At 41.9% G+C, this 25,412-nt stretch overlaps 2 protein-coding genes across 4 annotated transcripts; both read right to left on the reverse strand.

Annotated features, from left to right (window-relative positions):
* Positions 1 to 1,210: 1,210 nt before the first annotated feature.
* On the reverse strand, positions 1,211 to 25,207 carry LOC5509535 (protein ecdysoneless homolog). Of its 3 annotated transcripts, XR_007305175.1 has the most exons (16): positions 24,966 to 25,205; positions 24,167 to 24,284; positions 23,099 to 23,186; positions 22,569 to 22,744; positions 21,018 to 21,159; positions 17,817 to 17,867; positions 17,040 to 17,168; positions 14,062 to 14,112; positions 8,284 to 8,349; positions 7,202 to 7,418; positions 6,185 to 6,300; positions 4,783 to 4,874; positions 3,870 to 3,937; positions 3,145 to 3,329; positions 1,591 to 1,862; positions 1,211 to 1,559 (listed from the first exon to the last, which is right to left on the reverse strand). XR_007305175.1 is itself a non-coding variant. In XM_048719445.1 (15 exons), the coding sequence occupies exons 1-15, from the start codon at positions 25,138 to 25,140 to the stop codon at positions 1,647 to 1,649; spliced, it is 1,890 nt and encodes a 629-aa protein (XP_048575402.1). In that variant the 5' UTR covers positions 25,141 to 25,205; the 3' UTR covers positions 1,211 to 1,646. The 3 variants fall into 3 exon arrangements, 2 of the variants coding, with proteins under 2 accessions (XP_048575402.1, XP_048575403.1); XM_048719445.1 differs by having other exon boundaries at positions 1,211 to 1,862; XM_048719446.1 differs by lacking the exons at positions 1,211 to 1,559; positions 1,591 to 1,862 and adding an exon at positions 4,062 to 4,198 and having other exon boundaries at positions 3,146 to 3,329; positions 24,966 to 25,207.
* On the reverse strand, positions 8,820 to 13,213 carry LOC116616361 (galanin receptor 2a). Its single transcript, XM_032378460.2, has one exon. The coding sequence runs from the start codon at positions 11,588 to 11,590 to the stop codon at positions 10,574 to 10,576; it is 1,017 nt and encodes a 338-aa protein (XP_032234351.1). The 5' UTR covers positions 11,591 to 13,213; the 3' UTR covers positions 8,820 to 10,573.
* Positions 25,208 to 25,412: the final 205 nt, after the last annotated feature.

A 25,412-nucleotide genomic window follows, 5' to 3' on the forward strand; every position in this document is an offset into this window, starting at 1 on the left:
TTTTCATGGATTCCGGATTCCATATCTCATTTTTTCATGGATTCCGGATCCCATATCTCATTTTTTCATGGATTCCGGATTACCTGTCATGGGGCGAAAAAATGTTTAGGCTTACCAAGTAAAAGCAGGTTCTTATATGTGTGCAACTACTATAGCTAGTATCTTATGGAGGCCCGGGGGGACTTGATTGTTATATGATTTGGCCCAACAATGTTGCCCAGATTCAAATCCTGAATCAAATTTGATATTACAAACGGAAGTCTGGTGTCTTTCCAGTCTTCTCGGATGAGAACACTAAAAGATGGCCTGTTCCTTTAGGCTTTACTGCACTGTCTTGAGTCTAAAGGACGTAGGCGAACTACTGAGACATAATAAACAATACTCATCTGGGAGTAATTTGGATGATACCTGCTTTAAGAGGAGCTCTTTCTTATTGCCGGTTCTTGGGTTCCACAAGAGTCCAGACTTGGGCTCTTTTTGCGCTCGACATTCTGGCTCGCAGGAGAAAGGGTCCAGTATTTATTGCATACGCCAGCATGTACCAATCAGCGAGCTTCGCGGCAAAAATTAGAGTCAAACTAATTCTAACCACAGGGCCGTAGCCAGCATGAGGCGAGCGAGGCACTTGCCTTGGTAAAAAAATGGACAAAAATATTTAAAACCAAAGACGTTTTTATAGACAGAATTAACATTATCAGACCCCAAGTACCAAAAGTCACAGTAGTAGAAAAACAGTCGTCGCACATGTTTCAGTAGCGTGTGTATGGCAATCTTATCCGAGCACACAGAAACTGCGCAGTGGATTTACATTCAAATACCTCGTTTTCATGCGTTGCATTGTATTCTGTACTGTGTCCAGGCCCCGCGCTCAGTGGACCGACCGTTTGCAGCACCCTCGAAAGAACGATAAAGTTCGACTTTGCAGCGAAAAATTGCGGGGTAATTCTGGCCTTTTTGATTATTTTCTTCGAAAGATGTGTTTAAAAAGTATTCTTTTATGGCACATTGGATTTTGAAGGGAAAAGTTGTCCATTTTCTGCCGAAAAAGTTGCCTCGAAGAGTGAAAGTTGTGATTGCCAGCCCTTGAACCTTCCTACCCTTGTATTTTATTACGAGTTAGGAAGGAGGTGAATCGAGATGAGGGAGGAAAATCTCGTAAACTGTTAAGAATTACGGCTAAACGGAACCAGATCAATCTATGAAAACAATCTAAATAAATTGGCTTTATTACAGATATATTCGGTACACAAATTAAAGATAATGTTCGATACACGAACATTTGGTCGGGTTTGCCCATGGTAACTTGTGAATTGTATAAAGGAATAATGACTCTTATCGTCAGTGACCGATTTCTTGTCGACTCTATCGTCAGTAACCGAGTTCTTATCGACTCTTATCTACCGCATATTGACTTCCTATTATACAAGCTCTAATAATTCAAGGGTTTCCATGCTTGTTTCTACCAACTCTATCCACTCGTACATGAACCAACGCTTTTCCCAAGATTTCAAAGTAAAACCGATTACTTCATGACCCGCATACGAGTAGACTCCATCAACCATTTCCCGACGAAGTATTGACTTAATCAACCATTTCCCGACGAAGTATCGGGTATATCTATTGAGTATATAAGTATCTTCATCAGGCTACGAAGTCTCGTCGGCGGGCAGTCGGATGCCCATCGAGGACAAGATGTTCGAGGCAGGACCAGCGAGCCCCTGCTGACTTGCGACCGACTCCAGAAGGTTCTGCACTAGGTTCAAATCCACATCAACAGGGCCGTCGTCAGACGTGACGTCATCAGCCGAGCATTCGTCAGGTACAGAGGAACGCTGGTCAAAATTAGGCGATATCGGTTTCTCCTGAAGATTCAATAAACATGAATGTTTGGCGTGAGAGACAAGGAGATCAAAAAGGCATGTTTGGCGTGAGACAAGGAGATCAATAAGAAAGGTTTGGCGTGAGAGACAAGGAGATCAATAAGACATGTTTGGCGTGAGAGACAAGGAGATCAATAAGAAAGGTTTGGCGTGAGAGACAAGGAGATCAATAAGACATGTTTGGCGTGGGAGACAAGGAGATCAATAAGACATGTTTGGCGTGAGAGACAAGGAGATCAATAAGACATGTTTGGCGTGAGACAAGGAGATCAATAAGACATGTTTGGCGTGAGAGACAAGGAGATCAATAAGACATGTTTGGCGTGGGAGACAAGGAGATCAATAAGACATGTTTGGCGTGGGAGACAAGGAGATCAATAAGACATGTTTGGCGTGAGAGACAAGTAGATCAATAAGACATATTTGGCGTGAGAGACAAGGAGATCATTAAGACATGTTTGGCGTGAGAGACAAGGAGATCAATAAGAAAGGTTTGGCGTGGGAGACAAGGAGATCAATAAGACATGTTTGGCGTGAGTGACAAGGAGATCAATAAGACATGTTTGGCGTGAGAGACAAGGAGATCAATAAGAAAGGTTTGGCGTGGGAGACAAGGAGATCAATAAGACATGTTTGGCGTGAGAGACAAGTAGATCAATAAGACATGTTTGGCGTGAGTGACAAGGAGATCAATAAGACATGTTTGGCGTGAGAGACAAGGAGATCAATAAGAAAGGTTTGGCGTGGGAGACAAGGAGATCAATAAGACATGTTTGGCGTGAGAGACAAGTAGATCAATAAGACATGTTTGGCGTGAGAGACAAGGAGATCAATAAGACATGTTTGGCGTGAGAGACAAGGAGATCAATAAGACATGTTTGGCGTGCTGTGGAGAGAGACAAGGAGATCAATAAGACATGTTTGGCGTGCTGTGGAGAGAGACAAGGAGATCAATAAGACATGTTTGGCGTGAGAGACAAGGAGATCAATAAGACATGTTTGGCGTGAGAGACAAGGAGATCAATAAGACATGTTTGGCGTGAGAGACAAGTAGATCAATAAGACATGTTTGGCGTGAGAGACAAGGAGATCAATAAGACATGTTTGGCGTGAGAGACAAGGAGATCAATAAGACATGTTTGGCGTGCTGTGGAGAGAGACAAGGAGATCAATAAGACATGTTTGGCGTGCTGTGGAGAGAGACAAGGAGATCAATAAGGCATGTTTGGCGTGCTGGGAGAGAGACATGTTTTGAGCTTTGTACCTTTTGAAAACTCTCGGCAATGTGGGTGGCCTCTAACTCTTCGTCCATTCCATGCATGTATTGCACGACATCCGTATCAACATCGTCAACGTCATCATCATCGTCGTCGTCATCATCCTCATCGTCGTCGTCCTCTTCTTCGTTGCCTTGGTTACCTTTTGGGTCTCTTATTTCCTCGGCTCTTTCTTGAAAGCGGAAACCGATGAAAATGTGGTGATTAATGTTGAAAATGATGATGATGATGATGATGATGATGATAATGGTGAAATTGATGGTGATGATGATATTAATGGTGAATATGACGACGATGATTATGTCGATTAAATAGTAATGCTGACTATACTAGCTAGACTCAAACGAGAAATAAACGTTTCTCCAAGAATATTTTTAATTTCAGCATCAAAATACTGATTACGATTACCGAAAAAAAGAAATTAAAATATGCGACTCACACTAAGAAGTCATGCGTCTTTTTGAGTGGCAAACTCAACGTCACGCCAGAAAGCAACGAAAAAATTAAACATTTCAATGAAAATAAGCCCTTAAGATATAGTATTTTTCTGGTTGATTTGTAAGCGGTGAATAACAGGTTTTTTGTGTTGCTATTTTGAAGCCAAAAGCCGGCGCCTGCTTGTTTCTGCCACCTAAAAGGTCGCGTGACTTCTTGGCTATCAGTTCGAGTTCCAGGAGTTCCATCCAGTCAACAAATCCAATATCAGACGCACCTAGTAACCGCCTCATGGTGTCCATAAACGAATCAGCGTCAAGCCGAACCTCGTCCGTCTCCGTCTCACTGGAACGTAATGGACAAAGGCCAGGTTACACAGGCTACTTTTCCGGCAACTTGCAACCAATTCTTTCTTGCGTTGCGAGTTGCAAGAAAAGTTCGCCTGTAACATCCTCTTTTGGCAACTTACATTTTGCGCCGCTAGAAAAGTAGAACTGAGTTGCATGAAACTCACACATTACTCGTGTGACATGGCGTGAAGAATCAATCTTGGCAGGACTTCCAGATAGGAGAACAGATCCTTTTGCCGATTTTACAATTTTCCACCTTGCAATAACGGTAGACACACAGAAGCTTGAAAGCCTTTATATAATTATTTTATAATTTTATAATTAAAATAAAATATTTATATAATGTCATGCATATTTTTTTGGCACCAAAATGTCGATCGTTTGTTAAAACAAGATTAAAAAACCTCGGGGGGGGGGGGGGGGGGGGGTAGTGCTGAATTTATTGAGACGGAATACGGCCTCCATGGTTATAGCGCGACCAGTAAAACCATGAACACGGGAAATATGTATGGAACGTTTGTTCCGACCAATCACTCGCGAGATATTCAAACAGTCAACTAGTAACATGTCTCAACAAGTCTCAGTTTCTGAATTCTCGCGTCTGATTCGTCAGAAGACAATAAACATTCCACACATATTTAGTGTTCACGGTTGAATTCGTTGAGCTGTAATTCCTTATATAACGAACTTGCCCTAAAATATTACCCACAACAGAACTCGACCCGAGATTCGCGAATCATGCCTACCGAGAACATAAAATGTTCCACTTCTGTTCTTCATTTCTCGAATTGAACATCTTAAAATAGGGGGGGTGGGGGTGGGGTATGTCACGTGACGCACCTTGGGAACTCAGCCCCCTCGTAACTCGACACGTTCTCGACAAACGCGTTCATACTACGAGTCACGTGATCCAAGTCAAACCCCGCATCTATCTGTGAAAAAAAGACAAGAAGCATACATTACAAAAAGATTTTGCATCCTCGGGCGACCAGGGCGAGGTCAGCGTACCGAGGCGCGAGAACGAGGCGTCGGAGGGAGAGAAGAGAAAGGAAGTAGAGTCTTCATCGCGTGTGGAGGAGGGAGAGAAGAGAAAGGAAGTAGAGTCTTCATCGCGTGTGGAGGAGGGAGAGAAGAGAAAGGAAGTAGAGTCTTCATCGCGTGTGGAGGAGGGAGAGAAGAGAAAGGAAGTAGAGTCTTCATCGCGTGTGGAGGAGGGAGAGAAGAGAAAGGAAGTAGAGTCTTCATCGCGTGTGGAGGAGGGAGAGAAGAGAAAGGAAGTAGAGTCTTCATCGCGTGTGGAGGAGGGAGAGAAGAGAAAGGAAGTAGAGTCTTCATCGCGTGTGGAGGAGGGAGAGAAGAGAAAGGAAGTAGTCTTCATCGCGTGTGGAGGAGGGAGAGAAGAGAAAGGAAGTAGAGTCTTCATCGCGTGTGGAGGAGGGAGAGAAGAGAAAGGAAGTAGAGTCTTCATCGCGTGTGGAGGAGGGAGAGAAGAGAAAGGAAGTAGAGTCTTCATCGCGTGTGGAGGAGGGAGAGAAGAGAAAGGAAGTAGTCTTCATCGCGTGTGGAGGAGGGAGAGAAGAGAAAGGAAGTAGAGTCTTCGTCGCGTGTGGGGGAGGGAGAGAAGAGAAAGGAAGTAGAGTCTTCATCGCGTGTGGAGGAGGGAGAGAAGAGAAAGGAAGTAGAGTCTTCATCGCGTGTGGGGGAGGGAGAGAAGAGAAAGGAAGTAGATTCTTCATCGCGTGTGGAGGAGGGAGAGAAGAGAAAGGAAGTAGAGTCTTCATCGCGTGTGGAGGAGGGAGAGAAGAGAAAGGAAGTAGAGTCTTCATCGCGTGTGGAGGAGGGAGAGAAGAGAAAGGAAGTAGAGTCTTCATCGCGTGTGGAGGAGGGAGAGAAGAGAAAGGAAGTAGAGTCTTCATCGCGTGTAGGGATGGCCCCGTCCCCCGATGTTGGTAGTCTTTGTATGTTATCGGCTGTTTACTATTTTAATATGCCGAAATTTGTACTGTTCGAACTGGTTCCAGATTGTTTTTTTCAGCAAATACACACCTTACGGTAGAGTCTATTACAAATGACAGAGTAATTCAATTCATCAAATACACGCCTTACGGTAGAGTCTATTACAAATGACAGTTATTCAATTCAGCAAATACACGCCTTACTGAAGATTCTATTACAAATGACAGAGTTATTCAATTCAGCAAATACACGCCTTACGGTAGAGTCTATAACAAGCGAGATCCACCTGTGTGTCCTGAGCCTCCTGATGGGACGATGCGGGGTCAGCGGTCTGCTGCGTGTTTCTGTAGCTCATCAATAACGCGTCTAACTGCTCAGGCGAAACATCAAGCCACGAGTCATCTACCGTAACAAGGAGTCTCCTTAGGAATGATAACATCCCAGGCAATCCTTTGATCAAGTTTGTCCCCCCTCCTCCGATAAGGATCATTAGGCAGGTCCTGATCCCCACCCCTACCCTCTAGGGCTGATCCATGGCGTCATCTAAGCCCTTGTCCTCACCCTTCCCCTCTAGGGTTGATCAATGGAGTCATCTTAGTTCCTTGTTTTCACCCTTCCCCTCTAGGGCTCATCCATGGAATCATCTTAGTTCCTTGCCCTCACCCCTCCCCTCTAGGGATCATTCATGGAATCATCTTAGTTCCTTTTTCTCACCCCTCCCCTCTAGCGCTCATTCATGGAGTCATCTTAGTTCCTTGCCCTCACCCCTCCCCTCTAGGGATCATTCATGGAATCATCTTAGTTCCTTTTTTTCACCCCTCCCCTCTGGGGCTCATTCATGGAGTCATCTTAGTTCCTTGCCCTCACCCCTCCCCTCTAGGGATCATTCATGGAATCATATTAGTTCCTTTTTCTCACCCCTTCCCTCTAGGGCTCATTCATGGAGTCATCTTAGTTCCTTGTTCTCACCCCTCCCCTCTAGTGCTAATTCATGGAGTTATCTAAATCTTTTGTTCCTACCCCTCCCCCCTCGGGCTCATTCATGGAGTCATCTTAGTTCCTTGTTCTCACCCCTCCCCTCTAGGGCTCATTCATGGAATCATCTTAGTCCCTTGTCCTCACCCCTCCCCTGGGGCTTATCCATGGTGTCATCCAAGACTTTCATGAAGCTTCTGCTAGATTTAAGAAGTCATGTTATGTTCTTGTCCCCACACCTCCCCTGTCAGGCTCTTTACTGGAGTCACCTGACAAGTTACTTGCCTTGAGCCCCCCTCCGCTCCCCTCCCCCCTCTTCCTCACTTACCGTCTTCAGGGGGTAGTTGAGACTCTTCCCGTTTCATTTGCTCCACATCAATGTCCGCCCCATCAAGCATTGCGAGGATTGTACTTCCGACGTCACTGTTACTACCACGTGACCAATTGTTGGTATCAAACGATTCGTCGGTAGCACAGCTTTCTTGAAAGTGTATCCGAGCGCTCTGTAACAGTTTGTTATACCCCTGGGAGCCGTCCACTTCACCCTAATCCACGAGAGATGACAACTGATGACATTACAAAGACAAGTACACACAGGGTTGCATAAAGAAACCATCGAGAAAAAAACTGAAAGTCTAGCAATTTACCTCCTTGTAACGCAACGATAACGAATGAAAGATAATGCAGGTCGCAGTGAAATGATACACGCAACGATAACGAATGAAGGATAATGCAGGTCGCGGTGAAATGATACACGCTCGCAATATTTATTGTAACGCAACGATAACGAATGAAGGATAATGCAGGTCGCAGTGAAATGATAAACGCAACGATAACGAATGAAGGATAATGCAGGTCGCGGTGAAATGATACACGCTCGCAATTTCTCTTGTATTGCAACGATAACGAATGAAGGATAATGCAGGTCGCAGTGAAATGATACACGCTCGTAATATTTCGTGCATAATTATAATCTTCCCCCGTTGCCTTGAGGTAACATGCACTGATTGGCTAAAGTCCTGAGATTGTATTGCAGGTTGCACTGCGAGTTGCAGAAACATGATTTAAAGGGCAATGTTGCGAAAACCAAAAAACAACTTCTAGTTATTCTTGCGACTAACAACGCAAAAAAAAGAATGCCGCAAGTTGCTGGAAACATTGCTTCGTGTGCTATGACCTTCAGTGTGACAAAGCCGAAAACGGCAATCTTTGCTTTGCTTTGTAAAAAATAAATCACAAATTAGCAGTCTTGCAATGTTTACTTATTATGGAAAATTATTACTTTTATATAGAGAATGCCACGGATTTCTCGATAAGTGATTGACTATCTCGCCATTTCTATCTTTAATTTCGTGTAACCATAACATAAAGGAAATATTTGACAACAGTAGGGAGAATCTACTCACTGACCTTGAAGTATCCCTGGTTCAGCAAGCAATTGAGATATCTCTCCCACCGAGGCCCGCTTGGAATCGCCTGCAAGGGGTAAAGCGAGTTAGAGATAATCAATGCGGATTTCTACACGCCCAGTTTTCGTGTGAAAAAAAAAAGCAGTGATTCATGGGAATCCTCTTTCCGTCTAGTTTGTCATTTTAAAGTTGAGCCAGGCCAGGTGTACTGCATTGTTTTGTCAAAACACCTCTGCCGAGTTCCAGACCCAATATGTTTTAACCAACAATCCAATCGCTGCTTCAACATCTCTGCAAGGGCTAAAAAGTCGTTTGAGCGATTTTCAAAATTCTAATCCAGATTGATTTTATTGACTCCTATATTTTCAAAGTGCACAAACAACGATTTTCAAGCCGTCATAATACGTTAGTTTGATTTCACACATCTTTAGCACGATGCGAAATTTCTTCGTAAGGCACATTAAACCTTGTAATTTTATAGCGTGCGTGGGTGAACAATATCCTCTGCTTACAATCGGAAAATTATTCATTCCTTTTGAAATCTTAGCCCCTTCCTCTTAGATTTGTGGCTTCATTCTCTGTCATATTTCCTTGTGTTTTCTTAGTACAACCGGGCGAAAACTCCTTCAAACACCGGTACATTTAAAATTAATCCGAGCATCAAACACCGGTACATTTACAATTAATCTGAGAACAACAACTTGTTATCAAATGAACAGATGAACGAAAATGACAAAAGCAAAAACCACTGGAGCCCGCGGTAAAAGTATAATACAAACTTGATGCATTAGCATAACCGCATCCTGTTTGCGCGCTTATTTGGTGCTATTTAAGCAAGCTTTTTTTGTTCGTTTGTTGGATATACTTAGAAACATCCCAAGGATATTCATGCACTTGATTTCTTTATAACACCCATTGCCTTTTCAAATGCATATTTTCAAATGGGTCGAGTTCCGCAACGAAAGGCATTTCATTCTACACTAGGGACACGGTTATTAAACAGCAGATGAGAAATAGACTCTGTCAGTCTGAAAAGCAAACATCATTTCTTCCTTTTTTCTGTATAACTTAAGATTGTTATTGCCTACAAATTTGTAGTATGTAATTTGATGTGGGGAGGGGCTAATATTGTGTTTAATATTTTTCGGCTAGATTTCTACACAGGATATATTCTGTGTTCTTTTCTGTGTGGGATTGCGTGGGAATTCTTCCGTTAAATATCTAATGGCCGTCCTTAGAACTTCTTGGTGACTTATGTCAGTCTGAAACGCAAAAATCATTTCTTCCTTTTTTCTGTATAACTTAAGATTGTTATTGCCTACAAATTTGTAGTATGTAATTTGATGTGGGGAGGGGCTAATATTGTGTTTAATATTTTTCGGCTAGATTTCTACACAGGATATATTCTGTTTTTTTTTTTCTGTGTGTGGGATTGCGTGGGAATTCTTCCGTTAAATATCTAATGGCCGTTCTTAGAACTTCTTGGTGACCGTTAAGAATGTAATTGATTACGAGCGATCACGGGTGTCAAGTGATATTCACTCTTTTATTTATAAGAACGTCTCATAGAGATGATTTGAAGCCTCTCTAGGGAAACTAAACTACCACAATGCAGGCTTTAATTTGCTGACTGACCGGTAGGAATAGTCGTAAAACCCCGCAGACTTAACTCGCTCATCCCACAACGGCCCGTGAATCCGGATTGGCATTGGGGACGGTATATTAACCGTAAGTTAGCCATCCTTTCGAAAACAAATTTTATCCCGAAGTTTATTCTAGGGAAAAAATAACCAGATTCTAAGAAATCGGCCACAGATCCTTACAACAGTAACACAAATATGAAACGCTTGAATTTTCTAGATACACGCGACTCTAGAAAATAAAACATTTTGTTCTTGTTTTTTAGAAAGTTTTTCCTCATTTCGAATTCTGTAGGGTAATTTGCAAAGACAATCTCATATCGTAATGTATTTATTCATATGCATAAAAGTGTACTCGACAATATTGCAAAAGCGGAAGCAACTGCAGTAAATCTAAATCAACTTATTTACTCACGTAGTTCTCATCTTATTAATAAATCAGTTCAATCAGTTCTTGTTTGCAAATGTGGACATGGACAATTATTTTTAAAATACTCGAAAAAAAAACAAACAACTTCCCGTTAAGCACTTATCACCTTTTCAATATCGAGGTTAGCTGATCTATTTGAATTGCAAAATGTTTACTCTATATCGAGAACTGTGTCATCTTTCGATTTTCCGTAACTTTTAACAGGTCTCTTGTTTACTGTTTTAAAGAGTTTTAAAGCTCACAAGTTCAATGGCGTCATTTTGGTAACTTCTCACTTCAGCTATCGAGTTCGATGGCTGCTGGCAAATATTGCTTGAGGTGGAAGAGCTGGAACTTTGCCTTGTTGACTTAATTCCTAGAAGCTTCTTCAATGCATTTCGGAAAGTTTTTAATCTCCATGAATATAAAATCGGATTTGTGCAACTATTCACGAGTACAAACAAAAATTGCAAGTCCCGAAACCAGTGAATCTGCGCGCAGCTACATCGAACACAAAAATTCATCAGATAGATAAGCACACAAGAGGGCCCGTAGCAAAGAATATAGGTGATTAGAACAAAGCTGAACACTCTAGTAGTCCGCGTCTGGAGTTTACTGTGACGCCTTCTGCCACATCTGTTCACAGGGCATGAAGAATTTTCCAGAATGACATCTCTTCTTCCAACCCTTCTTGTTATGTAAAGGCAAGAAAATAGAAAGAACAAAGACACGGCGATAGAGATATTGGCAAAAACGAACGCAAAGATATTTGAACCAACTTTGAGATAAGTAAATGTAAGCGATATCGAGAGAGCCCAAATGAGGGCGGACGCGACAAAAGCTCGCCTTGGGTTCAGCGCCGTACGGTAGTACAAGGGGTACATGACCGCGATATGACGGTCTAACGTCAAGGCGGCGAGGCTGAGCAAGGAGGCCGTGCAAGCTACGAAATAAGACATATGAATCGCTAATATCTGAGAGATGATCGGTAGAATGAAGAGTCCTTCGCGAATGTGAACTGCCGCCGAGATGGGGAGTACCAGTAATCCAACTAAGAGGTCCGCCGTTGCCAAGTTTCCCACGAAGAGGTTGAAAGGGTTCTTGCGAAGTTCTCGGTTTGGGTCTTTGTAGATAGCCAGGAGGATTAGAAAATTCCCTGGCACGACGAGAAGGAAGAGCAATAGAGAAATCCCGCCAGTTACAAATGGGAGAGCCGAGGGAGCAGTCTCATTAGTACAGAACACATGAGGGAAAGCCATTTTTGGTTTCTCAATAGTAACTGAAGATTGAAGATGATTGAAGAAGACTTAAGATTGAGGATGACTTAAGATTGAAGGTTCAAGACGATTGTACCATAGGAGATAAGTAATGTACAGTTGAATAAACTGTTTTATAGCTTAATCGATAATTTTGCCTTCAATTGATCACCGTTGATTAATGAGCATCTCTTTAAGGAAACCCCGCATGATTAGAAACGGTAAAAACAAAGAAGCGCGCGTGATTGGAAGGTTGGCTAGGGTGTGTTTGCCCTTGTCTCTTTAAGGAATACCTCTTAGTAAATCGAACTTTGTAAAAGATGTCTGCTTGTTGTCCAGTCTCTTTGGATCTGGCGAAGGGCTACTGCTCGACATGTCACCGTAAACATACCATTTTATCAACCTTTGTGTTGATTTATTGCCCTGCTTGTTTGCTTTGATTGACTATACATTATTCGCAAACAAGAAACAAGGAATTTAATTCTGGGCGGAAGCAAAACTTTGAATTCGGCTGTAAGATAATAATATTATTTCAAAAGACCTGTATTACTTTATTTTCATATTCTGGCCACCTTCAAACACCTACGAAAACAATACTCTAATAATATTAAATAGTAGAAAACTGTTGTTTTACAAAGCTACAGTAATGATGTTGTGTTGCACTTGACAAAGTTTGATTGAATTTTGTGTGAAGTGTGAACCAAATCAGCAAATAAATGTGTGTAAAACGTTTCGAAAACCCTTAATTGTTTGATAATTTGAAATGAAAGGCTCATTAAAAATGTTTATTTTGTTGTTGCTGATGCTTTTAAAAAGTTATTGTTTCTCTGTGTTTTGAAATATTTTTTTTGGTAGCAGTTTTTGGCATAAACGCTAAGGTTTAAACTGGGAATTTTTTTATTTCGGTGCTTGGTCACATAGAAACAATAAAAAAAACATCAAATATTCGTTTTTAAAATTTTTAATATAGCACCAGAAATACAAATAAGTGAAAAAAATCAATCATTCAAATAAATTTCGCCAAGTATCGTGGGTATATCTCTGTCATATTTCTATATCTCTTTACCACCCTAGCAAATTATGAGCAACCAATTTGACAAAGCTGTTGTGATATTTTAGATTGAATTTGGTAAATAAAGCATGATTTTTTCAGAAGGTTATTTTGATATTTCGTCCTCATACATGTATCGCCAGGTCGTGGTTGAAAACAACGATAAGGGCCTATAGCCAGAGCTGTACAGTTGCCTCTCGAGGATCGATACTAGTGCCTATGTAAGGGGTAGATAATGCACGCGAGTGTTCTATGGTATTTAGGGCACGAATTAACAAAAATCAGCGAGTGCGTTAGGGTTAGATAATGGACGCGAGTGTTCTATGGGATTTAGGGCACGAATTAACAAAAATCAGCGAGTGCGTTAGGGTTAGATAATGGACGCGAGTGTTCTATGGTATTTAGGGCACGAATTAACAAAAATCAGCGAGTGCGTTAGCACGAGCAGATTTTTGTTAATGAGTGTCCTAAATTCCATAGAACACGAGAGATTATTATTTAACTTTCTTAGAAAATTAACACCGCCACGAGACATGAAATGCTTTTATACTAGATGTCAGTAGCAAATCAACACCATTAAATGTAAAACAATCAAAATAATATCTTACTGTCGAAGGCCATTGTATGGTTGTCAGCAAGACTCGAAGCGCTTGATTTTTCCGTGCCCGTGCAACTTCGGAAATACTAATCGGTAGATTACCACTTATCGCTAACTACATTTAACTCATTCCCTATTGTTCAATGCCCTTACCGCTTGGACACCTTAATTACTATAAGATTTAGGGGTTTGAGGTCCAAATGGAGGGCGCTGATTGCTCGAGTGGTAGTGATCATTAATTTCTAAGTATATATACGCATGCCGTTTCAAGCTTTGACCACAAGAACACCTCACGACGTTTAGATCGGAACGCCATAAACCATTGATGTATAATTGTATGATACAATAGGGGGTCCGTAAAAACACGATATTATTCAAGTTCAAATTGTTAATACCCGGGGAAACTAGAGTAAAAGTCCCTTTGCGGCTATTCTCTGAAATCAAAGATATGGTCAAATTTTCTATGCTTTTAAAATAATATCTCTATCATATAACGAGTTTAAAATAAAAAAGGTTACTCAACTTTGTTTTTGTGCTGTGAATGGCCAAACAAACCCGTTTCGTCAGAGTCAGGCTATCTTATGAATATTTCCGCAAAACATATAAACCTTCAAAAAAACCCTTCTGGTGCGATTTTATGTATGAGCCATTACTACTTGTAAGTAGTTTGTAAGGGAAAAAGGTATTTTCTTCTTGTTTTACTTCACGCCAACACTGCACTCATGTTCTGACTGCGCGCTGAGAATACAGAGAAAACTAGATGATTCTGCCAACTGGAATACAGAGAAAACTGTATTCTTCTGTATGCTTCTCTCATTGACTTACCTGTTTACAATCGGATGATGCTTTGGAACAGAGAATCTCAAATCCACAAGTCTACAATTAAAGAAACGCATTAAAATCGAAACTGGTATAAAAAGTAAAGCTATGCTCAAATAGCGGCATTTAATGGATGATTTGATTATAGAAAGTAGAAGGTCTTTTTACTTTTTGCAACAAAACTTGTGACCGTTGCGCGGATTCCTACCATGAAAAAACTTGTCTCGCAGCAAAATGACGTCAACACATTTCAAGCCACATCTCTGACACTTGGTTGAAATAAGACAAGTTGGAAGTTTGCTGCTTGTTGTTGTTCGTATTACCGTACCGTAGAGCACCTGAGAGTGTAATGTGTTACAGTAAAACGGCCGCTACTCAATTGGCAACTTAGAAAGTCAGCCAAAATGGATAAGAAACGTGCCATCTGATTGACGAATAAAAAAAAAAAACAGGTCGCAGAGGGATCGTACACACGGCAATTTTTCTCGCAATGTTGCAAAAAGTAGAAACCAGTTCTACTTTAAGATAATTTTCTTGGCGGTTTACATTAGTGCACATCACGCCATAAGCAATATCGCATCGCATGTCGGCATCTAACATAGAAGTCCAGTAATTTATCATCATACCATAATCAATATTGCATCGCATGACGGCATCTAACATAGAACTCCAGTAATTTATCATCACACCATAACCAATATTGCATCGCATGACGGCACCTAACTGATAGAAGTTCAGTAACTCATCATCACACCATAAGCAACAACGTATCGCATGACGGTATCTAACATAGAAGTCCAGTAATTCATCATCACACCATAAGCAATAACGTATCGCATGACGGTATCTAACACAGGGTTCGTACAATTTTCCAACAATCAAATTCAAGGACTTTTTCAAGGACTTGAAGGTCCTTGAAGGAGAAATTCAAGGAAAATTAAATATAGGGCAAAGTACTTTTCCAAGTTTTACCAGAGCTTTTATCAATTGTACATGGTCTATTTTTAATACGAAAATAGAAGACGATTGGACTCTTTGAAACATACACAAGCATCATAACTCACTGGTGAGCAACTGTTATTAAACGGTGATTTCAAGCAAACGTTCGCCTACAGATTTTAAACTTTTTTCAAACGTTCAAAACTTTCTTCTTTCAAAGCCTTTTGCTTCTCCTTAGCAACTGTAGTGTAAGCATATGACCTTAAGGCCTCACTCATCTCCCCTACACTCCGCGTGAAGGATCGGACGAGAGTATTGGCTGGTCCACCAATGCACAAGCACACCTCAGGGCTGAGGGTGAAGCCTCCTCACCGCCTTGAGTGGCTTGCCTGAGGCGATCTATTTGTTGCTGCCGCGTTCCACTAGAGGGGCAGTTGAGGGCTTGTAGTCGAAGACCAAGCACATCGGTAGAGAGAACTCGTCTCCTCCAGACAAACGCAAACGTTTAGGCATATTTAACCGATTTTCAAATGTTTCTTTACAGTACTCCTAGCTATTAAGCGAAAGACTTTACTTTAGGTGTGGCACTTTATATAGGTAGATAGCGACCAATAAGAATTAAGAGCGTTTATAGTGAGGTATCTAACGTGAAACATATTGAGTCATACCTGTGCTATCGTAGCATGATACGCGTACCCGTACGATATGATTTATGAGTGACCTTTGAGCCTGGCTCCGGCTCCATTAACTGAAATTACCGTCCCTAGTGGTGACGTTAATTTTGGAATACAGTTTCACCTCCACATGTTCTCTAGCTCTTCTTGCCATTTTCGCTTACGACTTCAAACAATCTCCTCCTTGGCCCTCCCCTAGTCTTCATGACATTGGGTGTAATGTTTCCTCCCTTGACTTGCCGCACCTAGCAGTTAGCAAGCGCACGTTTTCAACTGAAATGTATAGAGAAGTCTCTTTCGACTCTTGCCTGACCATGAAAAAGTGTCAACAGCATCTTAAACTTCCAGAGCACAACTCTTCCAGGCTAGATGCTGTAAGAAGGACGCACCCAGCCTGTTAAGCTTAAGGCGAATGGTAAATCTGAGAAATAGTTCCGAGATGACAAGTAGGCTTTTTTTTAAATCAGAGAAAACGAGATCTTGCATTTCTCGAGAACCAGAACGTGAAGTCAAATCTCTAAAATCCGAGAAATCGAGATGCCTTGAAATTTGGAGAGAAAACCAATATATCTAGGGACCATTATTCGCCACCTCTCTTGTAGTTAAAATCCAAGAAGATCGTCTTCTGGGCTTGCTCAGCTTTCTCCACAAATTCTGTGTACGGGAGCACCAGGAGATCACAATCTCTCATCACCATCAGCAAAGAGCTTGAACTTGGCGAAGCATACTTCCTTTCACTGTACAATCTGCTAATGATCTATGCTGATCTTGTTTTGGGGCATGGATTATACATACTTTATCTTGTACATCCGTAATTTCTATGCCGAAATGCCCATGCTCTGGATATTGAATGTCTTTATGCAAAGTCTACATGTCACCTCAGTATATTTCTGCTCTCACCAAGACTTGACATCATTAACAAGGCCAAACACCTGCTACCACTGGTTCTCCCGTAAAAAATACAGGTAGCCTAAAATACAGAACTGCGGCCAAAATTATATAAAGCAATAGCTCGCAAACGATATAGTTTGCTACAATTTGCGATTAATCCACATTCCATAAGCTTTACTTTTGCCTCTTTAAAATCAGATATTTTTCAAAGACTTTCAAGGACTGATAATAAGAATTCAAGCACTTTCCAAACCTTGAATTTCAAATTTTAAAATTCAAGCACTTTCAAGGTTTTCAAGGACTTGTACGAACCCTGTAACATAGAAGTCCAGCAATTTATCATCACACTTTAAGCAATATTGCATTATTGCATTTATGTTTGGAGATTTTCAATTTGGAGAAATATGTAGAAGCAGTTTAGAAAAAGAAATTATTAGAAATTATTATGATATTGATTGATAAAAAAGGTGATATTGATACCAGTTTATAGCCCAGGGCATGGTTGCCATGGTGAGGGTGTGACGCTGGAGGCAGTTTCCATGACGATGCCCTGTCAGGTAAAAACTGTCTTTGCGCTAGCTGGGCATACAAGCATTTGGTGAAACGAACCTGAAGTCAGAGCAAAATGAAATGTTATTTTGCAAAATATTAGATATTTCTTTTGTGGGGCACTGGCAAAAATTACTAGCATAACATGAAAGGTAAGGGCATAAAAATTATTAATGAGTTGAATGGTATAACTAGAAAGACTACTGACAAACTGTAGAAACACTAGAGGCGTGGTTCAGACAAGGTATAAATGAACACAAGGTTGGAAGGTTATGTTGTACGCCTCTGTGAAACAGAGAAGTACAATACACAACTTACGATGGCGCCACAAGGATCAGTCAGCACGCTCACAAATATTCCAAAATGATCATTCAGGTCCGTGGCCGCGTGCGTGCCATCGTTCTAGACTTGCTGTAATATTTGAAGCTTGGCGCACACTGTGTGGAACATTTCACGCGGGTGCACATTCCTCACTGCCCCGCGAGGCAAAAACTTCACAAAACGCAGGCGTCGATCAAACAAAATTACCTCTCAGAGCAACTGAGGAAAAAATTCTCTCCTGCTTAAACTGTGAGTTGTTTGACTCGGGAGACAGTGAGGTACTTGCAATTCATCTTACGGTATGCGCCTGGCTTGAGCAATTTGTGAGCGTGCGCCATCCTTGATGCAGTCGCCATCACCTGTGAAAGGTCCCTAGTGTACACATACCCTTGTCCTCACAGTCTGGTCAGGCGGGAAATACTTCATCTGTCTGCAGGCCTGTGGTATGCAACAAACAAGCTTGTTAGCCATATAGGGTCGACTTTCCCCCTTTGAAGGGGCTCTTGCATACTTGTACTATGCCAATTCTACTAATATGAAAAGGTGGGTAATAAAACTGCATCAGACCTTGGATGGACATATCCCTTATGCCTATCGATCATACGCAGAGGATCTGAATGATTCCACTAGAGTGGTAATTTCAATCTATTTCTATCTTGCATGGTGAGAGGCGTTTTAAGTACAACATTGCATTTATCTCAAAGATCAAAGGCAATTGAATAAACGTATCATTATTTTGCATGATTTTGACTATTCCCGAGTTTTTTTTTTAAGAACGATAAAATCACTCTTCACCCGTGAAAGTATCCTTTAAGACAGAAAACAATCCCTGATGAAACTGAAACACAAAAGCTTTAAGGCTTTCGCTAAATTACCAAGGGAGTCTGTAGCGAGACTTGGCTGTAACTTTGACTTCAGGGCAGATCTAGCTTTTTGCTGAGCACTTTGCTGAAGGGAGAGGGGGGGGTATGACCTGAAGACAATGTGGAGGGGATATGACCCAAAGACAAGGTGGGGGATATGACCTGAATACAAGGTGGAGGGGATATGACCTGAAGACAATGTGGAGGGGATATGACCCAAAGACAAGGTGGGGGATATCACCTGAAGACAAGGTGGGGGATATGACCTGAAGACAAGGTGGGGGATATGACCCAAAGACAAGGTGGGGGGGATATGACCTGAAGACAAGCTGGGGGGGATATGACCTAAAAACAAGGTGGGGGATATGACCCAAAGACAAGGTGGGGGGATATGACCTAAAGACAAGGTGGGGGGATATGACCCAAAGACAAGGTGGGGGGGATATGACCCAAAGACAAGGTGGAGGGGATATGACCTGAAGACAAGTTGGAGGTGATATGACCTGAAGACAAGGTGGGGGGATATGACCTGAAGACAAGGTGGGGGGATATGACCTGAAGACAAGGTGGGGAATATGACCTAAAGACAAGGTGGGGGGATATGACCTAAAGACAAGGTGGGGAATATGACCTAAAGACAAGGTGGGGGGATATGACCTAAAGACAAGGTGGGGGATATGACCCAAAGACAAGGTGAGGGGGATATGACCTGAAGACAAGGTGGGGGATATGACCTAAAGACAAGGTGGGGGATATGACCCAAAGACAAGGTGGGGGATATGACCTGAAGACAAGGTGGGGGATATGACCTGAAGACAAGGTGGGGGATATGACCTGAAGACAATGTGGAGGGGATATGACCTAAAGACAAGGTGGGGGGATATGACCTGAAGACAATGTGGGGTGATATAACCTGAAGACAAAATGGGGGATATGACCTAAAGACAAGGTGGAGGGATATGACCTAAAGACAAGGTGGGGGATATGACCTGAAGACAAGGTGGGGGATATGACCCAAAGACAAGGTGGGGGATATGACCTGAAGACAAGGTGGGGGATAAGACCTAAAGACAAGGTGGAGGGGATATGACCTAAAGATAAGGTGGGGGGACATATGACCTGAAGACAAGGTGGGGGGATATGACCTGAAGACAAGGTGGGGGGGATATGACCTGAAGACAAGGTGGGGGGATATGACCTGAAGACAAGGTGGGGGGATATGACCTAAAGACAAAGTGGAGGGGATATGACCTGAAGACAAGGTGGAGGGGATATGACCTAAAGTCAAGGTGGGGGATATGACCTGAAGACAAGGTGGAGGGGATATGACCTGAAGACAAGGTGGGGGGGATATGACCTGAAGACAATGTGGGGGATATGACCTAAAGACAAGGTGGAGGGGATATGACCTGAAGACAAGGTGGAGGATATGACCTAAAGACAAGGTGGGGGATATGACCCAAAGACAAGGTGGGGGATATGACCTAAAGACAAGGTGGGGGATATGACCTGAAGACAAGGTGGGGGATATGACCTAAAGACAAGGTGGAGGGGATATGACCTAAAGACAAGGTGGGGGGATATGACCTGAAGACAATGTGGGGGATATGACCTAAAGACAAGGTGGGGGATATGACCTGAAGACAACGTGGGGGGATATGACCTGAAGACAAGGTGGGGGATATGACCTAAAGACAAGGTGGGGGATATGACCTAAAGACAAGGTGGGGGATATGACCTGAAGACAAGGTGGGGGGATATGACCTGAAGACAAGGTGGGGGATATGACCCAAAGACAAGGTGGGGGATATGACCTGAAGACAATGTGGGGGAATATGACCTGAAGACAACGTGGGGGGATATGACCTGAAGACAAGGTGGGGGATATGACCTAAAGACAAGGTGGGGGGATATGACCTGAAGACAATGTGGGGGGATATGACCTGAAGACAAGGTGGGGGATATGACCTAAAGACAAGGTGGGGGGGATATGACCTGAAGACAAGGTGGGGGATATCACTTAAAGACAAGGTGGGGGGATATGACCTAAAAACAAGGTGGGGGGGATATGACCTAAAGACAAGGTGGGGGGATATCACTTAAAGACAAGGTGGGGGGATATGACCTAAAGACAAGGTGGGGGGATATCACTTAAAGACAAGGTGGGGGGATATGACCTAAAGACAAGGTGGGGGGATATGACCTGAAGACAAGGTGGGGGGATATGACCTAAAGACAAGGTGGGGGGATATGACCCAAAGACAAGGTGGGGGGATATGACCTGAAGACAAGGTGGAGGGGATATCACCTAAAGACAAGGTGGGGGGATATGACCTAAAGACAAGGTGGGGGGATATCACTTAAAGACAAGGTGGGGGGATATCACCTAAAGACAAGGTGGCTATGTTTGGCTTTTACTCGCACACAACTTTTAAATGGCTCCTTATATAATGGGGTTACTTGCATCCCCATGTACTGAATGCCTTCTGGGCAAAAAGACATATAAACAGGGGTACTGAATGCAAGAGGAATATTCTGTTTGGCATTTTTTGTACAGAACTTTTCTTTTTGCAGCCTGAGGGGAATTAACACCTTAAACTCGACCCTTACCTATGAAACCATGTGTCACACAAGAAAAGGACCCAGAATCTTCAGAGTTACAGAGTAGTGCCCACAATAAAAAGTATATCATGATAATATAATGCTGAATATGCTACTAATCTACCTTCATATCTCTGGGGTCCCTGTGGTAGAAGGCATTTACTGCTTGGCTAACTAGTGCCAGATTCTTCTCCAATAAATATTTAACACCAGGAGGAACATACAAATTGGCATGGTGGAACATCTCCTGTACTGCATCAGGGAACCTGGAAAAAAATATGATGCTTAGTAAAATAATAAGACTTTATGTACGCTGTGATAGCTGTGATTGGTGCATTTTCCCCTGTGTCGGGAAAATGGCTGGCTGGTTTTCACTACAAAAAGAGCCTGTCTTGCAGGCTATAAAGTTTCAGAATTCTTTGAATTCTACAATGACTCAGCATAAAATCAAGTAGGGGGGATTTGTTCATCATCAGTAAGCAACCCTGTGGATTCCAACAAACTTTTGCATTTTATTTGCAAAAAACTATTATCCTAGGGGAAGCGATGGGTAAATCCGAGACTTGCCAAGGCGCTGAGACCCGCGTTTCAGAATCCAAGCCCTAGACATTAATCAAATTTTGGAATCAGAGACTGAACTTTTTCGAGCTTATTTTTGGATAACTTGCTGAGGTATGTCATAAACATCAGTTGAAAAAGAATAATTTTAGAGTTGAAATACAGTCTTGCTATTTAGCTTAAGTTTCTGCCTAGAGCGGAAAGGCTCAAGACTCGGAAAAGTAGGGAAAACCAGTAGCATGGTTAACAACATAAAACAGATAGCGTTTAACAAAATAAAAGGACTTTGAGAGAGTAAGTACGCAGCTGCTTTGTCTCCTATTATCTTTGCTCTACAAAGGAGTTCTTTTGTCTCTTATTGCTCTTTGTGTCGAGGTGCGGATATTGTTCATTTGCCCAATCAAATTGCAGCGTGTAAGAGCTGCGTACTGACCCCTTTGAGACAGTGTTTAAAAATCCGAGGCTGTGAGACCTTAGTAAAAAAAACGAGGCTCTGAGACCCGTAAAATTAAAAAAAAAAACACTTGGAGACATGCCTAAAAAAAGCTGAGATTCCATAACTTTGAGAAATTTTTGCTAGACTTTTGACATTTCTAGGTACCCATCGCTACACTGCTATTCTTTGGGTAGAAACATAAATAAAATCTGCAAATAGCAGAATATTCAAATAATGAAGTTAAATGTTGAGATTCTGAAGTTCCTACTAGTTGTAGGCCAAGGACACAAATAAATACAGAGTGAGTCTCAGTGAGTCTCAGTTGCAGGCAAAAGATTCACATACAACAGCGAGATCAAAAAGAAGTCCTTTTGAGGAGAACTCCTTCACGATAAGCTAAGAAATTATTTATCTTTGCTATGAGTTGCAGTGAAGCTGCAGTGAAGAGTCAGAAAACATGCTACCCCATTTAGAATCCAAAATGAAAAAAAAAAGCAATGGATCAATCAAAGACCAGTTTTACCTAGTAAGTGATGACCCTATATTATAAGCTCTAGGGATTTCTCCCTCGTTTGCACATAAAATTTGCACCAATCCGAGGCTTGTGTTAGGAATAGCTGAAACCTATGCAACATGCAACAAAAAAGTCACATATATCTGCATGGGATTACACGATACTACCTGTCTAGCCGTTGCTTAATGGCCTGCTGTATCTCTTGTGCAGCTGCTGTTTCATGAGGACCAAACACCAGTTGCAGTGATATAATGAGAGTTGGCCATCCTGTTGGGAATATAGTTATTTCCCCAGGGGAGGAGGGGAGGGGAATGATGTGGACATTCCCTCCCTGAATGAAGACCTGGAAAAGAAAGTCCAAAGAAAGAGTTGCAATAAGGAAGTTAATAAAGAATTTAAAAGCTCCCAATTTTATAAGCTTTTCAGTGGTGCCAAGATTATATTATAATCATCCAGTGTTAGTGCAAAATTTTATCATCTTTTCAAACATTACACATTTATTTCAAAATGCATTTCCAGTATTTAAGAGAACAACCCTCTTGTCCCCTCTGCATTCCTCATAGGGGTATGGGGGTATGGTGGGGGGTATGGGGGTGTGGGGGGTATGGGGGTATGGTGGGGGGTATGGGGGTATGGTGGGGGGTATGGGGGTATGGTGGGGGGTATGGGGGTGTGGGGGGGGGGGATGTATTCTTACCCTATTCTTGCTACTTTCTGGTTTCAGCCATTTTGGAATCACATGAGCTGCTTCAATCAACAGGAACTCACCATCACTATCATGCACACTGCAATTATACATGCATTCACCATCACTATCATGCATACTGCCATTATACATTCATGTATGTACACTATTTTCTCCACATGTAGTCAAAGCTTTAGCGGGTTATTGAGCTTGGGTATAAGGTTGGAAATTGGACAAAATGTATGCTAAGGTACATTGTATCATAACACAGGATGAGCCGCAAGTGTACTTGGTCTTCCCTTTATGCCATCTCAATCAACAGTACACATTGCAGGCTAGGGGACCCTAAAGGCAGTGAGTGAGGGGCTGTTCGCATACTGGAATGACTTTCGCACTGTGTTCACATGACAACAGTACTGTCTAGTACCAAGGTCCTGCATGGGTGTTCTTTTAATAAACAGGATGACGCAATTTGTGCAAAAAGCCCATAAGAAAATATTATTAATACAATATGACATGTTCACCTGACACAGACGTCAGAGTATTTGATTGACAGCTGAGTGAGTAGATAGACAATAAACCATTCATCGTCCAGGCTATCATCAAAGTTTACCCGACCCATCAGACATGGCAGATATCATTAATACAATATGACATGTTCACCTGACACAGACGTCAGAGTATTTGATTGACAGCTGAGTGAGTAGATAGACAATAAACCATTCATCGTCCACACTATCACCAAAGTTTACCCCACCCATCAGACATGGCAGATAGTATTAATACATTATGACATGTTTACCTGACACACACGTCAGAGTATTTGATTGACAGCTGAGTGAGTAGATAGACAATAAACCATTCATCATCCACGCTATCAACAAAGTCTACCCGACCCATCAGACATGGCAGATATTATTAATACAATATGACATGTTTACCTGACACAGACGTCAGAGTATTTGATTGGCAGCTGAGTGAGTAGATAGACAATAAACCATTCATCGTCCACACTATCACCAAAGTTTACCCGACCCATGAGACATGGCAGATATTATTAATACAATATGACATGTTTACCTGATACAAACGTCAGGGTATTTTATTGACAGCTGAGTGAGTAGATAGACAATAAACCATTCATCATCCACGCTATCACCAAAGTCTACACGACCCATCAGACATGGCGGACTCTCACCTGAAAATGCAAAAGACAATTTGACCAACTAAAAGCCTCTTTATGCAATATATTTTATATGCTTATAATATGCACTGATACATGATAAGAGAAATTTCATTAGAGCTCTGCTGTAAAATTCTCCAACAATTGCCAATTGCATTTAGAGCTGCAAATCAAATCCCCATTGTATTTTGATACCCCAGGATGTTATTTGCATGGTCTTTGTTTTTCGTGCATGGCCCATACAGAGATGCCAACTCTCCCCCATTCGTGGAATATATACCTATTTTCCTAAATAAAAAGTGTTCTGATAGGATGGGGTATTGACAAGTGGGTTCCAAGAAAAATATTATGTCAAATTGACAAGAAAAACACCACAAGACCTCGTGCCAATATTCCCAAAAATGTCTGGACCGCAGAATGCCTATTTTCGTGTAAGCTGTGTTGATCTACAATACGCTGCTATTGATGCATTTTCGGAAAAATGTAAAGATACACGTTGATCTGTAGACTGGCTGTCGCGTTTCTGTAAAAAAAGTAGCTATATACAAAAAGGGCCTTTTCTGCAGATTCTTTATAAAATAAAAATTATCCCCCTGGAATCAATTATGTTTTGATCTCTAAAGATTTTAGTGCAAACCTAAGTGTCCGTTGATAGGTACAAGAGTATCTTATATGTACTTATATACTCAGACTCACTTTTAACACTTGTCAAATTGAATGCCTGGTTTTGCCAAATGTAGTCACCAATCAGAGGGCTAAAGAAGGCAAGATACTCAACCAGGCGACTCTCCAGCACGGTTTCCAGCTGTCCTGTGCCTGAAGTGAGTATATCTCGTATATAGACTCGATATTCTACTGTAGAATCGTCCATAGCCTGAACAACGTGCCATTTACGTTGCGTCCGCCATCTTGAATTCGGAGACCGCTGACCGAACGCGTTGTAAACAACAGGCGTCCAATATTCAAAGAAAAAGCTCTTGTTTTTCTTTTTCCCACAACTTACACGCCCGGGGCTCGTTTCTCAAAACACCCGAGAATTCTCGGGCCCGAAAACGATTTATTTTTTAAATTTGAAAAGCTGGCTAATTTCTATAAAATTTATGGTATCTGTGTTGAAATATCGTCAAACATCGTATTTAACCA

Source organism: Nematostella vectensis, chromosome 12 (assembly GCF_932526225.1).
Source record: "Nematostella vectensis chromosome 12, jaNemVect1.1, whole genome shotgun sequence".
Taxonomy (NCBI): Eukaryota; Metazoa; Cnidaria; class Anthozoa; order Actiniaria; family Edwardsiidae; genus Nematostella; species Nematostella vectensis.

Bases quoted from the DNA above. Each gene is read 5' to 3' on its own strand.
- LOC116616361 (XM_032378460.2), bottom strand. From the start codon at position 11,590: ATGGCTTTCCCTCATGTGTTCTGTACTAATGAGACTGCTCCCTCGGCT.
- LOC5509535 (XM_048719445.1), bottom strand. From the start codon at position 25,140: ATGGACGATTCTACAGTAGAATATCGAGTCTATATACGAGATATACTC. The intron at 21,160-22,568 runs GTAGTATCGTGT...ATTTTTTTCCAG, and splicing joins ATTAAGCAACGGCTAGACAG to GTTCCCTGATGCAGTACAGG. The intron at 3,938-4,782 runs GTGCGTCACGTG...ATTACGTTCCAG, and splicing joins GAGGGGGCTGAGTTCCCAAG to TGAGACGGAGACGGACGAGG.